Raw genomic sequence first — 18789 nt, 5'->3', positions numbered from 1 at the left:
TACGTTGATCAGCATGAAAATAACATTTTTATATTTCTGCATTTCTGATTATAAGTTTCTTTTAACTAATTTATGTGAGTATTTTAAAGCATAAAATTCACTGCTGACATTATTTCTGTTGCTTAATTAGCATGAGGATAGCTTATGCTTCTAGTTTTTAAAGCTCACTTGAATGGAACAACTAGGAAAGTTGCTATTATAAATTGTCGTTCCAGAAAACATGAAAGGTTACTCTCTTTTTTAGTTAATGTCCATCCGTAACAGACTAGCAGGGGAGTTTGAGTTTTTTTTAATCAAATGTTGTTGTTTGTTTGAAAGGACTAATTTTCCTTTTGACTTAAATATATAAAATAAGTTTCACGGTCACATGGTATAAGCGTAAAAAAATGTATACTTTTAACTAATAAAAAAATTATCTTCCTATTTGAAGATAATTATTTTAAAATTAACAAACTTACTATAGTCATATATAATTGAATAATGTTGTAAACATAATTAAATTTCGAGTATATTCTAATTAGATTCATGTAAAATTTATAATTTAATAGACATATATTATTAATATAAAAATTAGATTGTCAACCAATAAAAACTCAATTTTATTATAACTTTTAAAGTACTATTGTTTTAATAAAATTAACAAATTTATCATTGTAATAGTTTATGATTAAATAAAAACTTTTTTTTTTATTCTTAGTGTGTATATTATTTATTTTAAAATTCAAACTTCGAGACAATCCTTTTGAAATCATGGCACACACACCTCCCACTGGATTTTCAACCACATATTCTTTGGGAAAATGGAAGGCCAACACGACAATGTTATATCTTTTTAAATAAATATGTATAATATTTTATTAATTATTTGAAGTATCCTAAATAAAAAACAATATAGGAGATATGTAGTTAAAAATTTGCTTAGGAGATGTTTGTTCCACAAATCATTTCTTTCAATTATGGAATATTTTTTACAAGAATATGACATGAAAATGTTATTTCGGGTATTTCAAAAAACATGTGATATATCTTGCAATAATTATTTTATTACCTCGTAATAAACATACAAATAAATTTTTCCAAACCGATAATTCCATGAATAAATAAATAATCTATAAAACAAACATTCTCTTATATTTTTTTTATGCTCGAGATAGAAATGTAAGAAAAAAAATTAATTGATTCCCTTTACTTAAAATTTGCTTATAATAGTTCATTACACATATTTTTTTCTTCTTATATTTTAGTATGAAAGTAATATATATATATATATATATATATATATATATATATATTAAAATAAAGCTAAGAGTTAAATTAAGTAAATATGTCATTTCAAATAACTTTTATTCAGAAGTGAAATCTAAAAATTAAATTTGAAATTTTGACAAAGTATATCAAATTTACAAAATTTTATACAATCTTAAAGTTAATTGATAGTACTTTATTATTCCACTTTATTTTAATACTTGACCGTTATTGGAAATATAAATACGTAAATATTACTTTTAAGTTTTTCAGGAATCTTAGACAAATCTTGAATTTTTATGTTTGATATGCATAGTTTTAAAATTATTCACATGAATCACTTTTTCAATTGAGTTGCATTGTGATTCTCATTAAAACATTCCATGGAGGGGATGGAAATCCAACTTTCTCAAGTTAAAAAAAGAGTTTTTTTTTGGAGTAAAAATAATTAAAATTTTCTATATTACTCTTATTAAGTCATTTGATTTGATAAACATTTAAAATATTTGGTAAATATATCATATTAATATTTGATTCCCAAAAATATTGTCCAGAATATTTATGACAAATCAAACAAATTATAATTATTCTTGGGAATCATGATTTTTAGGTAATTTTTTTCTTTGTATCAAACGTTACAAATATTTAAATTCATATATAAAATTATTGTGACAATATCACATAAATTAATGATCAGTGATTAAAAGTAATATAATTCAATTTTAATAAGAATGATTAAAATAATTATTTTAGTGAATTTGACACTTAATATCCCTTGAGCAATCTGGCTAGCTAGCTATCAACTTTTCATTTATGTGATTGTGTGAGAATGAAAGAGGAAAGATTCCAACTGTCTAGGCACGATTGGGTTAGACAACGCATTCCACCCATCATTGGTATCACAAAATTGGTGCCGCTCCACCGCTTTATGCACGACAGCCTTTTTTGGCCCTAATTAAAACCTTCCAAAGGATGGACCCAATGTCGATGCTAAAGTTAAGTTTTTTTTCTTCTTATCTTGTATTAAAAACAATTATGTTAGAATAATCATGTTTGAGTTAAATAAAATATAATTTTTTTAACTAAATTAAAATAATCTCATACTAACTAAATAATGGGTTGAATAATTATTAAGTTCGATTATTGGAGGTTCTTCTTGCCGTCAACTTTTTACCGCTTTGCATCTGTTTTCATTTACACCACTTCTCGCTATATTTATCTAACCAACCAAATTCCTCACTTAAATTGGACAATTAATTTTATGTTCTAGGACATTCTCTCCCAAATGGGTAATCAATTAGTAATAATATTCCACGTGTAATTAAATAATAAAAAATCAATTAGGTGTTAATAATATTAATGTAATTAAAGATAAGTGTTTGACCCCTGGGTAAGGAGATGGGTCAGGTAGTAGTACCACACCACCTTTGAGGCCTCGATCTGCGTGTGGTGTTTGATAGAGCATACAGTTAGAAGGAATTCTAATTCTTCCTCCGCAAAGGGAGGGGACAACGAAAGAAACGACACAACTACCAAGTTGACTCCTTAATAATATCCAATCATGGTGACACGCTTTTTGTTGTTGCCTCAAGAAGCTGCACTCAAAAAAACTTGCTTTTCCCAATAACATCTGTCACCCTTTTAGATATTCCATCCATCCATCTATCTATCTATCTATTTCTTCTTAATTTTAGCAAATTGCCAGTTTAAGCAAAAGAAATATCTTTTCCCGTTTTCATCGTTGTAAATGGTTTTGCATCTGTTGGGGCTGATGGAGAAGGTTTGATGCCATCAATCCTCTCCCGGAAACCACATATTCCCATTCTGGGTTTTGATCCTTCCGAGTTTAAGGTTGTGGGATTTTCATGCTTTTGTGATATGCTGATGTGGGTTGGGTAATTTGGAAGGTGATTAATGGTTAATGGTTGTTCCTCTCCAATCGTTATTTGAAAGGAATTGTTGGAAGTTGGTGTTTGTCAGGTTCACAGTATCCGCTTGGCAAATTGAAATAGAATAGAGATTCTTCCAAAGGTACAATTTTTTTTTTTTTTGTAAGTATGTATTGTATAATAATAGTTTGGTGTTGTTGTTCGGTTTCTCGAAGTTCACGAAGGGTTGAACCAATCTGTAAAAAAAAAAAATTGATTTTTTAATATTTAAATGAACAGTTTGAGAGTTGGCAACTCATTGGTTGCGCAGAGTTGAAGAGTTGTGGACAAAACTACTGGAACCTGTTTTCCATCTCTCTCGAGAATTATGTGGGGCTTTGAATGTTACAACCAATTCCTTCCGATGCGTGAGAAAATTTAATTTAGTTGTTGCTGTTGGTTGGTTTGGTGAATGGAATGAACCTTTTGACAGAGAACAAGATCTCTCCAACAAGCCTTTTTATTATTTCAGAATTTAGGATTGTTTAAGGTTTGATGATTTCGTGTCGGGGGTGTTTGTCCAAAAGGGAATTTGAGGCCTTTTGATGAGGCTGTGAAGAGACCCACTGCTTCCAATTTCCCGAATAGTGTTTTTGTCGTGATTTCTGAGGGACATGAAGTTTCTGAGCCTGGTGGGGAATTCTTTTGGATGTTCTGCATCTGGTGAGCGCTTAGTTTCTGCAGCCAGAGATGGGGATGTTCAAGAAGCCAAGGCCTTATTGGAATATAACCCTCGTCTTGCAAGGTATTCCACTTTCGGAGTTCGCAATTCCCCTTTGCATTATTCTGCAGCTCATGGCCACCATGAGGTACTTGATTCAATGCACTCCATCTCTTTGTATCATGTTTTGCAATTCTTTTCAAAATATCTATTGTCTTTTGCGTTGACGTAGATAGTGTATCTGTTACTTGAGTCCGGAGTTGATATCAATCTCAGGAATTATCGCGGTCAGGTAATCCATGTTGTTTTGTTTGAATGTCTCTTAAATTCAATTCACAATATTTACATGCCATATCACATGAACGGGTCATTTTTTTCTTAATTTTCAAACTTTGTACCATTAACAGACTGCATTGATGCAAGCTTGTCAACATGGTCACTGGGAGGTGGTTCAGACCCTGGTTATTTTTAATGCCAATGTATGATCGTTACTAGCAACCAATTTTGTTGTATATTTTGATAAAAATCAGATAAATTCTTGAGTTGTAAAACATTGTCTATTGCATTGGATTGCAGATCCATAAAGCTGATTACCTAAATGGAGGTACTGCCCTTCACTTGGCTGCTTTGAATGGCCATACCCGGTGCATTCGGCTCATCCTCGCTGACTATATACCTAGCGTCCCTAACTTTTGGAATGCATTACAGACAGGTGATCATAAATCAATCTCAGAATTTGATCAAAGGTACTCTGTCTCTCACTCAAAGGTCCCATTGCATTCTTCCACTATGGCAATGAGTTAATTTTGTCTTTAAATGGTTGCATACAAAGTGGTCTCTGCGAGGTGATTAACAGAACTGCTGATGGAGGCATCACTGCTCTGCATATGGCAGCATTAAATGGGCATGTTGAAAGTGTACAGTTACTCTTGGACTTGGGAGCTTCTGTGTCCGAGGTTACTGTGGAGGATGGAACTACCATTGACTTAATTGGTAATTGTTTGGCATTTTCTAGTTCATGTGATAAAATGATGTCAAATATTTGCTTTGGAAAGTCAGCATTTATGCATAAGTAGATTGACATTTCTATTATCTGCTGATTGTTTCCATACCCGTTCCTGTTCCTCCCTATTCTCTATTTTTCTTCTTCCAATTTTTTGGTTTGTTATGAAACCTACATAGCCAGGTCATTTCTCACTAAAATTTCAACATTTCCATTTCTTGTTTCTTGAATAAATTTACTATTTGCTTGGTTGAACTGAAAATGAGCAAGTGAAAACTTTATATTAAAAGTTACCACAAAAATTTGGAGGATTTGAAACTAAACTACAACACATTTACATTCTAATTCCAGAACTCATGACCTCTCCTATAGCTTGAAAGTGAGCTGAAATGATATTTTACCCACTTGCTATGCAAGGACCATAGATTGTAAATCAAAAGCTTTCCATATCATTCCACATTATTTTCCTCTTTATCTTTTAAGCTTAGCCTTATTGTTCTTCCATCTCTTTTTAAACCTCATCAGTATGGTTGTGAGTCAGTATCAAATATACATTTATCAAATTCTATCAGATAGAGATTTGGGTTAGATGTTCTTCCTTCTACTATATTGGAGAAATTTCAATTTCTATTCGCCCATAAAGTCCTCATGTTTAAAGTTGACCTCCCTTGTGCAGAGTACACTTATAAACAATAACATAGATTAAAAGATATTTAGAAATTAGAACATATTGCATCCGGTAATTTTGGGCTAATTTAATTAGTTTCACTTCTAATAACTGTTGTCCATACTTATCTGCAGGTTCTGGAAGCACTCCACTCCATTATGCTGCATGTGGTGGAAATCAACAATGTTGTCAAGTGTGTATCTATTTTCCTTTAGAAGAAAACTATACTTTTGCTACTGAAAGTATATTACTCTTCTTGCTAGTCAGCATATTGAAGTTCCTTTCTTTTTATTTTTTATTTTTTTTTATTTTGTGTGTTATTGTTTGGTTCAGCTGTTGATTGCCAAGGGTGCCAATCTGACTGCTGAGAATGCAAATGGGTAGGTATCTACATGTGTCTTTTACTTTTGAGATGTGATGACTTTATCTTACTGCCTGGCATGGTATAGATATCCTGCTACCCTGCCTTCTAGTCTATAAAAAACTTAAAGCAAATTCAATCAATAGCTTCCTTGGCTTTTGACCAGAAGCTCAAATTTATTCTTGAAGATCTCGGTCAGACTATCCATGTTTCTGAGTTTTATTGTGGCTTTTTTATGGAGTTGTGCTGTAAAAATTCGCCACATATATCCGTTTTTTTTTGTCTTTGGCAATAATAATTGGAGTATTGAATAGCTTATCACCTTGAAGTTTAAATGCCATCTTCATCACTATATTAGGAATTCTATCTAGTATTATCTATTTGACTTGCATTTGCAAGGGCCTGTTCTTTTGTCATTACAACTTGATACGAGGATCATAGTGTTCTCTGGCTGTAATCTTTTCAAGAATCCTTTGGTCTCTGCTGTCTAATTGCAATAAAAATCAATTGAACAGTCAAAAGTATAGTACCCGTAATGCTATGTTGCATTTGAATAAAGCAACTTGAGATTGATGTTGTCTAAAACTTTGTATGTCTTTGATGGGATTTGCGTTTACCCCTATGATTTTTGTTTTGAAGATGGACCCCCTTGATGGTTGCTCGTTCTTGGCATAGAGACTGGCTTGAGGACATCTTAAAAACACCTCCAGCAGACCCCTTACAAGTTCTTCCTTCTCCATATATATCTCTTCCACTTATGAGCATTGTGCGAATTGCTAGGTACGTGTGTCAGTCCTATCCTCTAATCACTTCAACCAATTTCTTCCTATCAGGGTTTGTGTAATATATTTGGTGCTATCTCCGTTGCTCCACATTGGGAGAACCACTTAAAAATTAATGTTTTCCTAGGAATTAGCGTCAATTTATTTTCGTAAGCTCAATTCTTTCCATTAATTTGTCCAGTCTGCCGCTGACTTCAAATCAACTAGCAAGGTGGATTTATCTTATCATGCTTTGAATGCAGTGTCTAGCATGATTTTTCAACAGTCTTGATGGAAAGAATTTTTATTTCATTGATGGTTTGTTATGTCATTATGTTTCTAAGTACGCACGTTTAGTGTTTTTCAGGTACATTAATTTCATTTTATATCCATCATCTTTGACATCACTGGGAAACATGCTTTGATCTTCTTTTGTAGTATACACCAAATAGCCAGGGATATATTATTCTTCAGTCAAATTTTGTCTCGAGTGCTCTATCAAACAATCTACCCTTATCTTGTCCTTACAATGAATTAGCTCATTTTCTGTTTTTATCGAGTTATTCATTCCATGAATGTAGATACACTACCAATATTTGTGCACACATTTTTCCACAGCAAATACTACATCTTGAGATTACAGAGCAAAATTAGCATAAACTTGTATCAGCACTTGATTTGATTTAGCCAGTTAACTATAATCTCAAATTGTTGTATTCTAATGATTTCTAATATTGCTCCTCCCCGCTTTTTGTTTCTGTTGTGATCAACCTTGACAGAGAATGTGGATGGAGGACAAATGATTTAGCACCATGCTTAGATCCATGCGCTGTTTGTTTGGAAAGGAAATGTACGGTCGCTGTAGAAGGTATACTCTTAAATTGACAAACAAACGTATGTATTTTGGCTAGTATAAATGCTGGATATATGGTAATACAATTGGTGTAGAGAATGATGGAGCCTTTTTTTTTAGCAAAAGGTTAGAGTTATGGTTAAATTTTTGCGGTGGAAAAATTTTATTTTGTAGGAAACATAACGTAATTACCAGACATGAAAGGCCGTATTCTCAAAATGTTCTAGTTTTAATTTCTAGTCATTTAATTTTCACCAACACCTTTACATGTATAAAGTATAAACATCAATCTTCGTTTTGGTTTTTGGATTTTATAAGTGGTAGCTCCTAGAAATGATATATAATGGTTCACTTTATACGGGTTGCAATTGTGTGTACTCATGAAATCAATTCTACAGTTTGCATGGTGTATTCCAATGTGCCACTAGAAATTAGAAACAGATAGAAGCCATGACCCTAGTCCCAAAGGATGCTTGTGATGTTAGATCAGTAATTGCTAGCCTCGAGTTAATGTTTTGTGGTTTCATGCATAATAAATCCATACATCTAATGCTGTGATGCATGCAGGTTGTGATCACGAGTTCTGCACACAATGTGCCTTGTATCTTTGTTCTACAAACTCTACTTCAACAACCACAACAGGACCCCCAGGTTCAATTGCATGCCCTCTCTGCAGGCACGGCATAGTCTCATTTGTGAAGCTTCCAGACGCAAGACCACTACACAAGGAAATGCAAAGGACATCAAACTTGTCCCTAACATTTTGCACATGTTCAAGTGAGGTATTAGGGGATTCCAGTGACATGACCACCCCATTTTGCAAACCAACTTCCCGTGGATCCAAAAATTCTTCCCCTTCAAGATCATTTCGCTCCATTAGCTGCCAAGGGTTCCCCTCATTCAGAATGAACCCCAGCCTTTGCTTGGGAGCAGATGTTAGCCCCTCCTTAGTGCCTTGCACTGTGGGCAGAAACGTGAGGAACCACTTGGCAAGGTGTTCTGGTTCCAGTTTCAGACGATCATCTTCTCAAACAGAAAGAAGGAAGTCATCATGGTTTTGTTCCCTCAATCAATCTGTTGACACAGGCAGTGGATGCTGATTACATTTTGGTCTTTTTCTTTCTCACCCCAACATTATACCCCATGATTCCAAATATCATCCACTGTTCACTACATTTCTACATTGATTGTAAATACCAAGCCCAATTGTTTTCAGCTGGGACAAATTTCTTTTTTGGCAACATATTTCACAACACAATTTCTACAAGTCTCATGCTTGGTGCACGTAAATGCAAACTGCTCTATGTGGAATTCATGGCTTATAATTATCAAATAGCAAACCTGTAAACTAGTTGAAGGAAAAATCGTATTGTTTGTGATCATGGCTTGTAATTATCATACGTTCTGCTTGAAATTTGGACCAAAGACTAATGCTCTTTGCACATGGAGAAAGCCACAGGTGATGTTAGCTGCACGTCACAATTTCATTAAAGTTGGCTAAGGGGCCAGAAGCTCAGAACCTAAAGACAGCATTGATGCCTTAATAATTCAGTTTTCAGTAACACAATAAATCTGTGCCAGCAAGTCTTAGGAATTATGGGCAACAATTGGACCCACAAGGCCACGTGCAGATATTTATTGTCACCGTTGGGTAGCCTCTTTTCGCAGAAATTGCAAACCTAAACAACATAGAAGCTAAATATACTATGAAATAGAACGAAATAAGCACAAGATGTTTCCACTTTACCTTACTAGAGTTCTGACTTTCTTCATGTATGCGTTTATGTTTCTACTTATTTCTGTTCATTGTATTACCGTTCTCAAACAAGTTATTATATAATTAAGACCGGTCTCATTTCATCGCAGAAACCTATTATATGATAATCCTTTTCGTCTGTGCTTACAATCAACTTAGAAATATGATTTACAGTAACAAGTTGAAAATTATGAACGTGAATATCAACGGAAAAAATGTTCTTAACAAGCGATCATATATGTCCGTTATTTAGATAGTGCAGCTTTTGCTCAAACGTAAAATGTAAAACAACATAACAAAAGAAGGATCATAAGAGAGAGATCTATCTGTAAACTTTATAACATTATATAATGACGATGATTACATGGAAATATCACCAAGTCACTTGATTAAAGCTCAGGAGGAATAGCTTAAATATATTAAGATGGAATTAACTGACATGATGAAGAAAAAAACTTAACCTAAGAAGAAGAGAAAGGGTGGTTATATTAAACAAATTAAGATAAAAAAGCCTTGCAAGATCAAGAAAAAGATAACAAGAAAAATGCCGGGAAAGAGAAGATGAAAATAAAAAAATTTGAAAAATAAAAACTAAAAAACAAGCTCAGTCAGGATATCGCCATGAAAACCTATTACAAGCTTCATTCTCCATATGCTGCAGTAGAGAACACCAAGGAATCTCGTTGCACTGCATTGTGACGGTAGTAGGACAAGCTTGATGCCATTTGTGAGAGATTCTTGAGCAGTTTAGGAGCAAGAGCATATTAAGTAAGAAGTGACCAGTTTGTAACAAAATGTTACGTAAGGACAAGGTGATGTTTATAGGCGTAGCTGTGATATGATATAAAAGGGCAAGTGAGGGGTGCATGGTGAGAAGATTGATGGAGTTTATATAGTGAAAAGAGAAGTTGAAATAAATGAAAATAAGGGACTTCTGACATTCCAAAAACGTTGTTGTTTCAGTGAAGTTTGAAGAAAAAGGATGAGGTTAGTGGACCCAAAAACTGTGAATTGATGGGATTTAAAAAACCCTTCTTTTCCCTTGTTCTAGCTTTGTCTTTCTCTGATCCCTTACAGCGAGAAGTCTTGATTATAAATCAGATAAAAATGGCGACTGATTTGAGAGAAGAAAGGATAAAGTACAGTACTGCAGTGACAAGCAACGTGACTTAACCATATTTCTCTGCCTCACTCTTCTGTTCTCTAATCTTTTACCTCCTCAGTCACGTAAATTCAAAAGCATATATACGAAGCATGGGAATTCGGACTCAAATTTCCAATAAAGGGAAACAAGTTAAAACAGTATGGAGCCTGCAATCAATTCTCTCACAGGGTAAAAGTGAATATCAATCAAACATATAACTCTGATGACAAGAGAAAAATTAACAGAAAAGAATACACCCTCTTCGTCCAATCTACTAATTTTTACCTTTATTATTATAACTCACTTTTTTTCTCTCTTTAATTCATTCTTTTTTATTCACATGTCAAATATTATTTAAGGTTCTATATTAAGAAAAAAAATAATACTATTTACAGTTTTACACACTATTCCTTACAAATCACCTCACTCGCTATCTTCACCAATCAACTATCAAATCAATTTAACTAATTAACAGTTTAGCTATATTCAATGATTTAACTACCTGCAATTAATTATAGTTCTTAAGTTTTTGTGGTAAGTATAGATATAGTTAAATTAAACATGTTTAATAGTTTTTTGTTGACAAACTTTGGAGATATAGGACCTTAATATATCTACAAGTATATGGGACGAATAATAGTATTGACCAAGCTTACATGCATGCCATGCATGTGCACAAATCAATAAATAACTTTAATTTGTACGTTCGCAAACATGAAGCGTACAACTGTCTATTGGCTATGTAAACATATTCAAATTGAAATGTTAATTATGGATTTAGTTAAACTAATTTTCAAAATATATTTTAACACTAAAGGTGATTAACTAGATCTCCTAACAAAAATTAATCTTCAGTTATAGATTCGATTAATTTAATTTTTAAAGTATATTTTAACACTGAAAGTGATCAACTAATTTTTACAATAAAAAATAATTATTGATGAAATTAACATATAGATAATTCATATTAATAACATGATTGAAAAAACTTAATATATAGAAAATGATGTGCATGTGTTCAGTGGCTAGGCAACTCACATGAGACCATGTGTATACATTACTGTTAGTGTTTGATAAGATAGATATAGTTACTATAACATGGTACGGTATAGTTGACATATAATTATTTTTTAAATATGTGGAGAAAGGTTTAATCATCAGTCTGTGTATGCTAAAAAACATTTTTTTAAAAAAGACCAACCCGTATGTCCAAAAATAATGTTTGCCTTGTGGCCGAGGAATACTCAAAGGCACCCAAGAAAGTAAGGTATATATATAACCAATAATTTTGTCATTATAGATGAGAAAGAAGTTGATAGTATTGTGTATCGGTTCCAGAACTTTTACTTCCCACGATGACTTTATATACATATGACCTAATTGTCGTAAAGGATTTGCAAGCATCCTGCTGCATCAACTTGGAGTTTTCAGCCAGAACACTGCATCAAAATAAATATATACATAGAAATCTCACTGCATTTTGAACGGCATAAGCTTTATAAAGCATGAAACTGATAACATGCAGGTCCTACAATGATAATGATAACCCCAGGGGCTTCGCTTTTGTTCCATCCAAGATGTAGTTGGGGTGACTGATTAATTATAAACTTGCTTTTAAACGGTGTTGAATTCATAAATTTAATTTAAAAAAAATATTCGTATTTTAAATTTAATTCTTTTTAAAATGGCCAATTCGTCATAAAACAATATATAAAATTTTCGAGTTAAAACGAAGTTTCTGTCTCACTTTCAACCACATAACCAAATATTAACAGTATGTTTTGTTCAGGGTATAGAAAAAGTTGCGGTACCATGTGAAATATTTTTGTTTTGGAAAAAAAATATTTCCAGTGGCAAATTGTTTTGTTTACTGTAAAAAAAGGAGTTAAAGCAAACAAGTTATATATAAAATATCTGTTTGGTTTCATTTGTATTAAAAAATTATTTTTTTAGTGAACATACGTGAGAGTTCTAGCAAATATAGTTAGTTTGTTTAAATTTAAAATAAACAATTTTAACAAATAAATATGATTTGCTTCTTAAAATAGATAAAAAAATTAATTTTTTAGGCCGAAATAATTGAGATAAACTTACTAAAATAAAAATACTTATTTTATTAAAATATTTTTTTCAATAAATAAGTTTAAACCAAAAAATTCAATTACATGATATTTGATAGTGTTGGTATTTTACCATCCTGCACTTTCTATTTTCCAATTTTCAAAAAATATTTTAATTTTTTATAGTTTTTGAGAGGAGACTTTTTTATATAAAAAAAAAATCTCCACTAACATTTGAAAACATTTCAGCCATGATTTGAGTCAAATTTGATTTCTTAATTTTTACTCAAATCAAGATTTAAGAATTTTCAAGGAAAATAAAAAATATAAATTACGATTTTGGCAGATATATTATATATTTGGGAAAAGATGGGGGAATGGGTGAGGAAAAAAACATGACACACAGCTTTGCACGCAAAGCTGGTTACCTCTACACGGGGCTTTCTCTCTCTCTCTCTCTTTTTTGAATTTCTATTTTCATCTTTCCACTTTGTTCTTTCCCATCAAATGCCACCACGTGTCATATGCCTGTTAGGTGTGCAGCCGTGTAAGAGGTAGGGTTTTCCAAGTACCAATTTAAGGATGTTTTGCTATTTTTTTCTTTTCCTTACTCGAATTTTTTATTACTGTTTAACTTGGTTCGAAAAAAATGTTTTAATGTGTATTTAGATTGATGGTGGTAAAATTAATTTTGAAAAGTTTACCTTATTTTTTTATGCATCATAATTCATTCTTCCATGATTTTAAAAATAATTTCAACATATAAAATTTAACCAAATCAAAATCGATCCATTTTATCACAATTTATCATGATTTTGGAAGCTATTTAAACACATTTTCAATTTCTTATCACGGTCTATAAGTATTTTTTTTTTTACTTAGAACATTTTAATGCAGTAACATTTCGAAAACTGAATTAAAGATTTCTAATTAATTTAACTGGAAAAAATTAAAATAAAAATGTTAATAAATATCTATACAATACATGCAAATAGTTTGTTGATTTACTCCATAAAAATAAATTGGTTGACTTACTAATAATGGTTTCTAATTGGTTTATAATAATGATATTTTCTGGTTTTTAAACATTTAGAATAACCTTTCTTATAAGAATACAGATGTAATATTTTTTTAAATAATTAAGCGAGTTAATATAATGTATGAGGATTGTCTGTGTAATTTATTTTAAATTTTTGCTTATTGATAAATAAAATTATAATAGTCGCATTGTGGTTGCAATTTAATTATACGATGAAAAATTATGAAAATTTAATTAATTGCATATCCGGCATTCGCGTGTAACTTCATGTATGTGTAGGTTTTTATTCGTTTTAAAAGATATAAAACTAATTCTTTTATTTTTACTGAAAATGCATAGTGTAATTTACATTTGTAGTTTAGATTAATTCAACTTTATCACGTGGAATGTAATTAAGTTTTTAAGTGAACTTATAAAAATATCAATTAGGAGTTTTGAATGGTGATTTCTTTTCCTTTTTTTCTTCTTTCATTTTTCTTCAACCATTCTTTAACCATTGAATCAATCTTGTATTTCCTCTATCTTTCTGATGATAAAATAAGTTTTACAGCTGTGTGAGCCATTTTGAATTCTAAGGAATATGGTTAAAGATGGCGAACATTTGTAGAGGGGAAAGGACGAATTATTCAAGCAGTGACAGCATATATGCATGTGATTTTATGTGAAAAACTTGGCTTGGCTTGAATTGTTCCAACGCTCTCCATTGAAGATAGTGATCCGTCCCAAGCACAAAGCCTAACCTACCCATCGGATAAATGCTTCTCTTCATAATTATGCCATAATAGTATATATCATTATCATATCAAATTCTCAAGAGAGTAAAAAGGGTGTGAATTGAATCATGTGGGCAAAAGTGGGAGTGGGATAAGAGGGGGGTTATATAGGGATCTTACATTGATATACACTCTTCCTTCCTTTTAAATATCTTAGATAAATGATAACAATTCAAAACCCTAGCTAGTGATACTGATGGGACAACACATGGTCAATCCATCAGTCTCTCTCAGAGTCCTTTCCCTTTTTTCTTCAATCGTTGCAGCCGCCTACGTAAGACAAAGCATATGAACATGCAAGACGATTTCCAACGCCCCAAACCTCCTTCTTTCATCTATTACACTAATTCTCTCTCTTTCTGTATAAATCTCACTTAATTTTTTAATCGATCACATGTATTCGTGTGTGAAGTTGTTTTACTGGATTTTAAGAAAGGGAAAATGTGAAAAAAAATTTATATTGAAGTAAATATCTGTCAGACTGTTTTTTTTTTTAAATTACATGTATTTTTGACTTAAGATAATCCTATTTCAACTAGGTAAAATTAAAATTATTTTAGATGATAATTTTTTTTTTTGAAAATTTAATAGAAGTAAGTGTATTAAAAATTAGAATCAAACTTTTGAAACTACTGATTCAACTGTAATTAACAACTCCCAAAGAAGGGAAAGAAGAAAATATCCATGGATTCAATCCTTCTCAGTAACAAAAAATTAATAATTGTCTGACAACAACTTCAAATCAGATAATTTACGCTCATGATAGTAAATATCTATTACACTTTATTCTGAGTTTTGAAGTTTATTTAAGAAAATATTTTAAAGTTACTAATTTTAAATACAAACAAATAATTAATCGCGAAGGTTACTTGAATGAAATTATTATTCTAGGATTAAACCAGGAAAGAAAAAGATTTTACGTTGCAATGAAGCTGTGCTGGTGCTGATGCGCACTCATAATTTCCCGTGTCCGTGCTGCACGAATGTGTGTGATCCTTGACCATTAATGTCTTGAGACACTGCTATTCTCACTTTACCAATAAATGCTTTGTAGTATATTTTAATTTGCCCAAAATCTTGCTATTCACCACTATGGTTACACGTAAAGGTAAGCAATGGGCATCTTATCAGTTTTTGTGATTGTGGTAGGGGAAGAAAGCAAATTAAAGAATTTCTTCGAAAACGGATGGGTGGGTGTTCAACTGTTTTATTTATTGTTTGTGTTCATCGATAACGGAAGGAATCAATTCAGATTTGCCCACACGAGTTGGCTAGGCAATGAGTAATTGATGCATGATGGAAAACAAAACATTGCAACGGATATTGATTGGTGCTTTTATTTTATTGTTTTGTCCTATTGATGGTAGAATAGGAATATAGGAGAGGTATAATGTGTAGGTGTAGGATGATTATAATCTACAACCGTGCATTGAAGTAAAGGACAACTCTATTGGCTATGGTCGCAACACTTTGCCGTCTTCGCAAGGAACGTTTGACTAGCTGCAGATTGATAATTGAGGGGGATAGATTTAATAAGTACATACAAAAATTACATTTAATTAGTGGGATAATTATTTATTTAATTTTAATTATCATTTAGTTCCTATATTTTAATTTCCAAAACGTTTGTCGTTAATTTTTTTTTACCTTTTGAAAATTAAAATGTAAATTTCATCGGCTAAAAAATTTACTTATTAAACTTTAGAGATTAATACATCCACTTGTTAACTATAAGAACTAAAAGGGATAAATTTAAAATTTATAGGAAGTAAATGAGTAATTAAATTTTTATTTAATCACACTTAAATTTCCCCCACCCTCTTTTAAAGATGTATTCAACAAGAATTGAATTTAGGCCCTCATTCACAAACTCAATGTGTGAGGAGTTTGAAGGTTTGTTACGTGCAATATATTTTTTTTTTGGTGTGTTTGTTAACCCTTTTATTGATTATTCAAAATGTATTTAGCTGCAAGATGAAACCGAAATAAAAACTAGCACATTTTTTCAAGCAATAAATTAATCATTTTGTTTTGAGATAGTGAGTCATAAATGCAACGTCACTCACCAAATTCTTCTTTATCTTGTCTTTGTTTATTTTATTTTATTTTCTGGTCCAACGTGTTGGCAATGTCCATGCTGAATTTTTTTATAACATTTTTGTTTGTCAAAATGCTGAACTCTATAACAAGCACTCCTCATAAAAAAATAATTGGGCTTGTGAATTATCCGAAACCCAAACAAGAGGTAGAAAAAAAAACTAATATAGATTGAGTGAGCCTGGGCCGCAATAACAGACAACAAATTAGTGGAGATCACTAAGCACTAAGCAGAGACAGAGAGAAAGAGAATTAACAGTACAAAAAAATGACGCTGCTTTCTTCTCTCTGTTCCTGTCCTCTTATTCCTTCTTCCTCATCGTTTCCGTTGACATCATCTAATCTCTATGGTTTCTCCAACATATTCAGGACCCAAATCCAATCCTCAGCTGCCACCAACATTTGCACCCAAAAAATCGACACCACTCTCTTAACCATCGCTGAATCCTTCTACGAGGATGAGCTCTGGGCCGCTGCCTGTCTCCGCGTTCGTTCCTTCAATCAATTCCGCCCCGACGCCTTCGGAATCCTAGTCAGTCTCCCACTTCAATCCTTCTATTTTTCATTTTAAAACAATATTAGTTATCGAATCTAGCTTCAAGCTTCGTTGTTTGGTTACCGTTTCGCAGATGGGTACGATTGAATTGTGATAAAAGAGTGATTTTTTTTTTTTTTTTAACGAAGTAACGTAATACGGTGCATTCCGCATTTCGTGTTTGTTAAGTTGTGTTAGGATCATACGAGGTACTTGGCTGAGCGCGAGTTCGAAGCCCTTAAGGAGCGCGTTTCAGGGAAAAGAATGGGCTTCAGAAGAGTCTCTTGCATAAATGCCTCCCTTCCTTTGTCCCATATTGCCACCCTCTCCGATGATTTGTGCTCTTCATGTAAGGTTTGTTTTATTTCCTCACTGTTTCTGCTGTGCTGTCATCAATGAATTATTCAATGCTAATAATGCTTTCCATGTCTCTTGTCCCTCTCTGCTCAGAAAATTCACATGACTAGCTTGTTAATCATACTTATCCTTTTACCCTGCTTAGAATTGTTGTAAAAAATTTAGTTCAAACCCCGATCCCATCAAATAAATTGTTATATAGGATGAGTTTTCGTTGTTTTTGTCTGTGTACACTTGCTCGGTGGCGTGTTGTTTCTTGTTTCTTAACATAATTATTTGTAGTTTCGTTAAAATTACAGTTTTCTACCAATGGAGAGGACCGGATTGTAGTTGGTACTCTTGATCTTAATCAGTGCTTGAGCCTTCCCGATGAAATTGTAGGGGCGAAGCCTGAGGTATTTTTCTATCTCCTGGATGTCTAAATTTGTATGCTGTGTTTGTTTGTATGGTAGAATTTTGCAGGCAACCAGGTTTTGAGTTTTGACACGAAAATTGCCAAGTCTTCTCCGGTTTCTAATTTGTACAATGCTGCCTACGTCTAATTGTTTACATGTTTCACTGTTTGTAGGTCATTGGAGCTGATATCACAAGGGCATACCTCAGCAATGTATGTGTTGCCAAAGAGTTGCATAGAAATGGGTTGGCTTATGCACTTCTTGAAAAGTCAAAGTTAGTTGCTTATGATTGGGGTAGGAATCAAAATAGCACTTAACTGCTACGTGCATATTGCTATCGTTTCCACTAACTTTAAAAAAGATCTATTGATGGGCATGTATGGCTTTTGATTAGATGAGGAACAACATATTCTTCAATACACTACTCTTAACACACCTGCTACTATTGTTTAAAAATTGTTTAAAATTTTAACTAATAATAGAAAGTGTATTTAAAAGAGTGTGTTACATTTCTCTTGATTACATTAGATATAGGCAAAGGCAACCCTTATATCTAAATCCTAATCTTTGTTTTGATAAGGATATGAAGAATTCACTAAACACAATTGTTCACGGTCTTCCATTACTCTATTTTTTACTTTATGATTGAGAAGACCTTGATTTCTACATGACAACTTAGATTGGACTTTCCTAAGCCAAAAGTGACCAAATTTAATTATTTTTATCTTTCTTTCAGGCATAACAGATTTGTACGTCCATGTTGCTGTAGACAATGAACCAGCAAAGAAATTGTATATAAAGAGTGGGTTTGTCTATGAAAGTGATGAACCCGCGTGGCAGGCCAGGTTTCTAGATCGGCCCCGAAGACTTCTCCTATGGTCAGGGCTTTCAAAGACCTAATTTAACAGTGTTGTCCTATATCTTCTGTTAATATGGTTTTCTGTCAATTCTTGTTCAGTTATTTTCACATTCCTACCTTGCCTCATAGTTCTTTTTCCTTTCATGCCAAAGCCCAAATGTAACGTGTTTTGCTTTTAGCAAATCTGGCAGACAAGACAATGATCCACTTTTAGATATGATGACATGAAATGGCTCCCCTTGATGATTATATTTTGATAATATCAATCACACATTGTTAGGCTAAAAAAGTTGCT

At 32.5% G+C, this 18789-nt stretch overlaps 2 protein-coding genes across 5 annotated transcripts; both read left to right on the top strand.

The window, feature by feature from the left end:
- The first annotated feature begins 2629 nt into the window (after nt 1–2629).
- On the top strand, nt 2630–8746 carry LOC100801375 (E3 ubiquitin-protein ligase XBAT32). Of its 3 annotated transcripts, none has more exons than XM_041007968.1 (11): nt 2630–3276; nt 3445–3982; nt 4067–4126; nt 4242–4313; nt 4411–4580; nt 4667–4827; nt 5639–5697; nt 5838–5884; nt 6505–6645; nt 7406–7494; nt 8047–8746. In XM_041007968.1, the coding sequence occupies exons 2-11, from the start codon at nt 3788–3790 to the stop codon at nt 8577–8579; spliced, it is 1527 nt and encodes a 508-aa protein (XP_040863902.1). In that variant the 5' UTR covers nt 2630–3276; nt 3445–3787; the 3' UTR covers nt 8580–8746. The 3 variants fall into 3 exon arrangements, with proteins under 3 accessions (XP_040863902.1, XP_003542295.1, XP_006593559.1); XM_003542247.5 differs by having other exon boundaries at nt 3414–3982; XM_006593496.3 differs by lacking the exon at nt 2630–3276 and having other exon boundaries at nt 3786–3918.
- A 7685-nt stretch (nt 8747–16431) lies between these two features.
- On the top strand, nt 16432–18783 carry LOC100802268 (N-acyltransferase superfamily protein). Of its 2 annotated transcripts, none has more exons than XM_014765363.3 (5): nt 16432–16880; nt 17082–17232; nt 17523–17635; nt 17809–17929; nt 18372–18743. In XM_014765363.3, exons 1-5 carry the CDS (start codon nt 16617–16619, stop codon nt 18533–18535), a joined length of 813 nt encoding a protein of 270 aa, XP_014620849.1. In that variant the 5' UTR covers nt 16432–16616; the 3' UTR covers nt 18536–18743. The 2 variants fall into 2 exon arrangements, with proteins under 2 accessions (XP_014620849.1, NP_001304604.2); NM_001317675.2 differs by having other exon boundaries at nt 16559–16880; nt 17082–17237; nt 17540–17635; nt 18372–18783.
- The last annotated feature ends 6 nt before the right edge of the window (nt 18784–18789 follow it).

Source organism: Glycine max, chromosome 13 (genome assembly GCF_000004515.6).
Source record: "Glycine max cultivar Williams 82 chromosome 13, Glycine_max_v4.0, whole genome shotgun sequence".
In the NCBI taxonomy this organism is placed as follows: domain Eukaryota; kingdom Viridiplantae; phylum Streptophyta; class Magnoliopsida; order Fabales; family Fabaceae; genus Glycine; species Glycine max.
The sequence above is the reverse complement of the archived record's forward strand: the minus strand, read 5'-3'. Positions and strand labels throughout refer to the sequence as shown.

Bases quoted from the DNA above. Each gene is read 5' to 3' on its own strand.
- LOC100801375 (XM_041007968.1), top strand. From the start codon at position 3,788: ATGAAGTTTCTGAGCCTGGTGGGGAATTCTTTTGGATGTTCTGCATCT. The intron at 5,698-5,837 runs GTGTGTATCTAT...TGTTTGGTTCAG, and splicing joins GAAATCAACAATGTTGTCAA to CTGTTGATTGCCAAGGGTGC. The intron at 5,885-6,504 runs GTAGGTATCTAC...TTTGTTTTGAAG, and splicing joins ACTGCTGAGAATGCAAATGG to ATGGACCCCCTTGATGGTTG.
- LOC100802268 (XM_014765363.3), top strand. From the start codon at position 16,617: ATGACGCTGCTTTCTTCTCTCTGTTCCTGTCCTCTTATTCCTTCTTCC. The intron at 17,636-17,808 runs GTATTTTTCTAT...CACTGTTTGTAG, and splicing joins TTGTAGGGGCGAAGCCTGAG to GTCATTGGAGCTGATATCAC. The intron at 17,930-18,371 runs GTAGGAATCAAA...TCTTTCTTTCAG, and splicing joins GTTAGTTGCTTATGATTGGG to GCATAACAGATTTGTACGTC.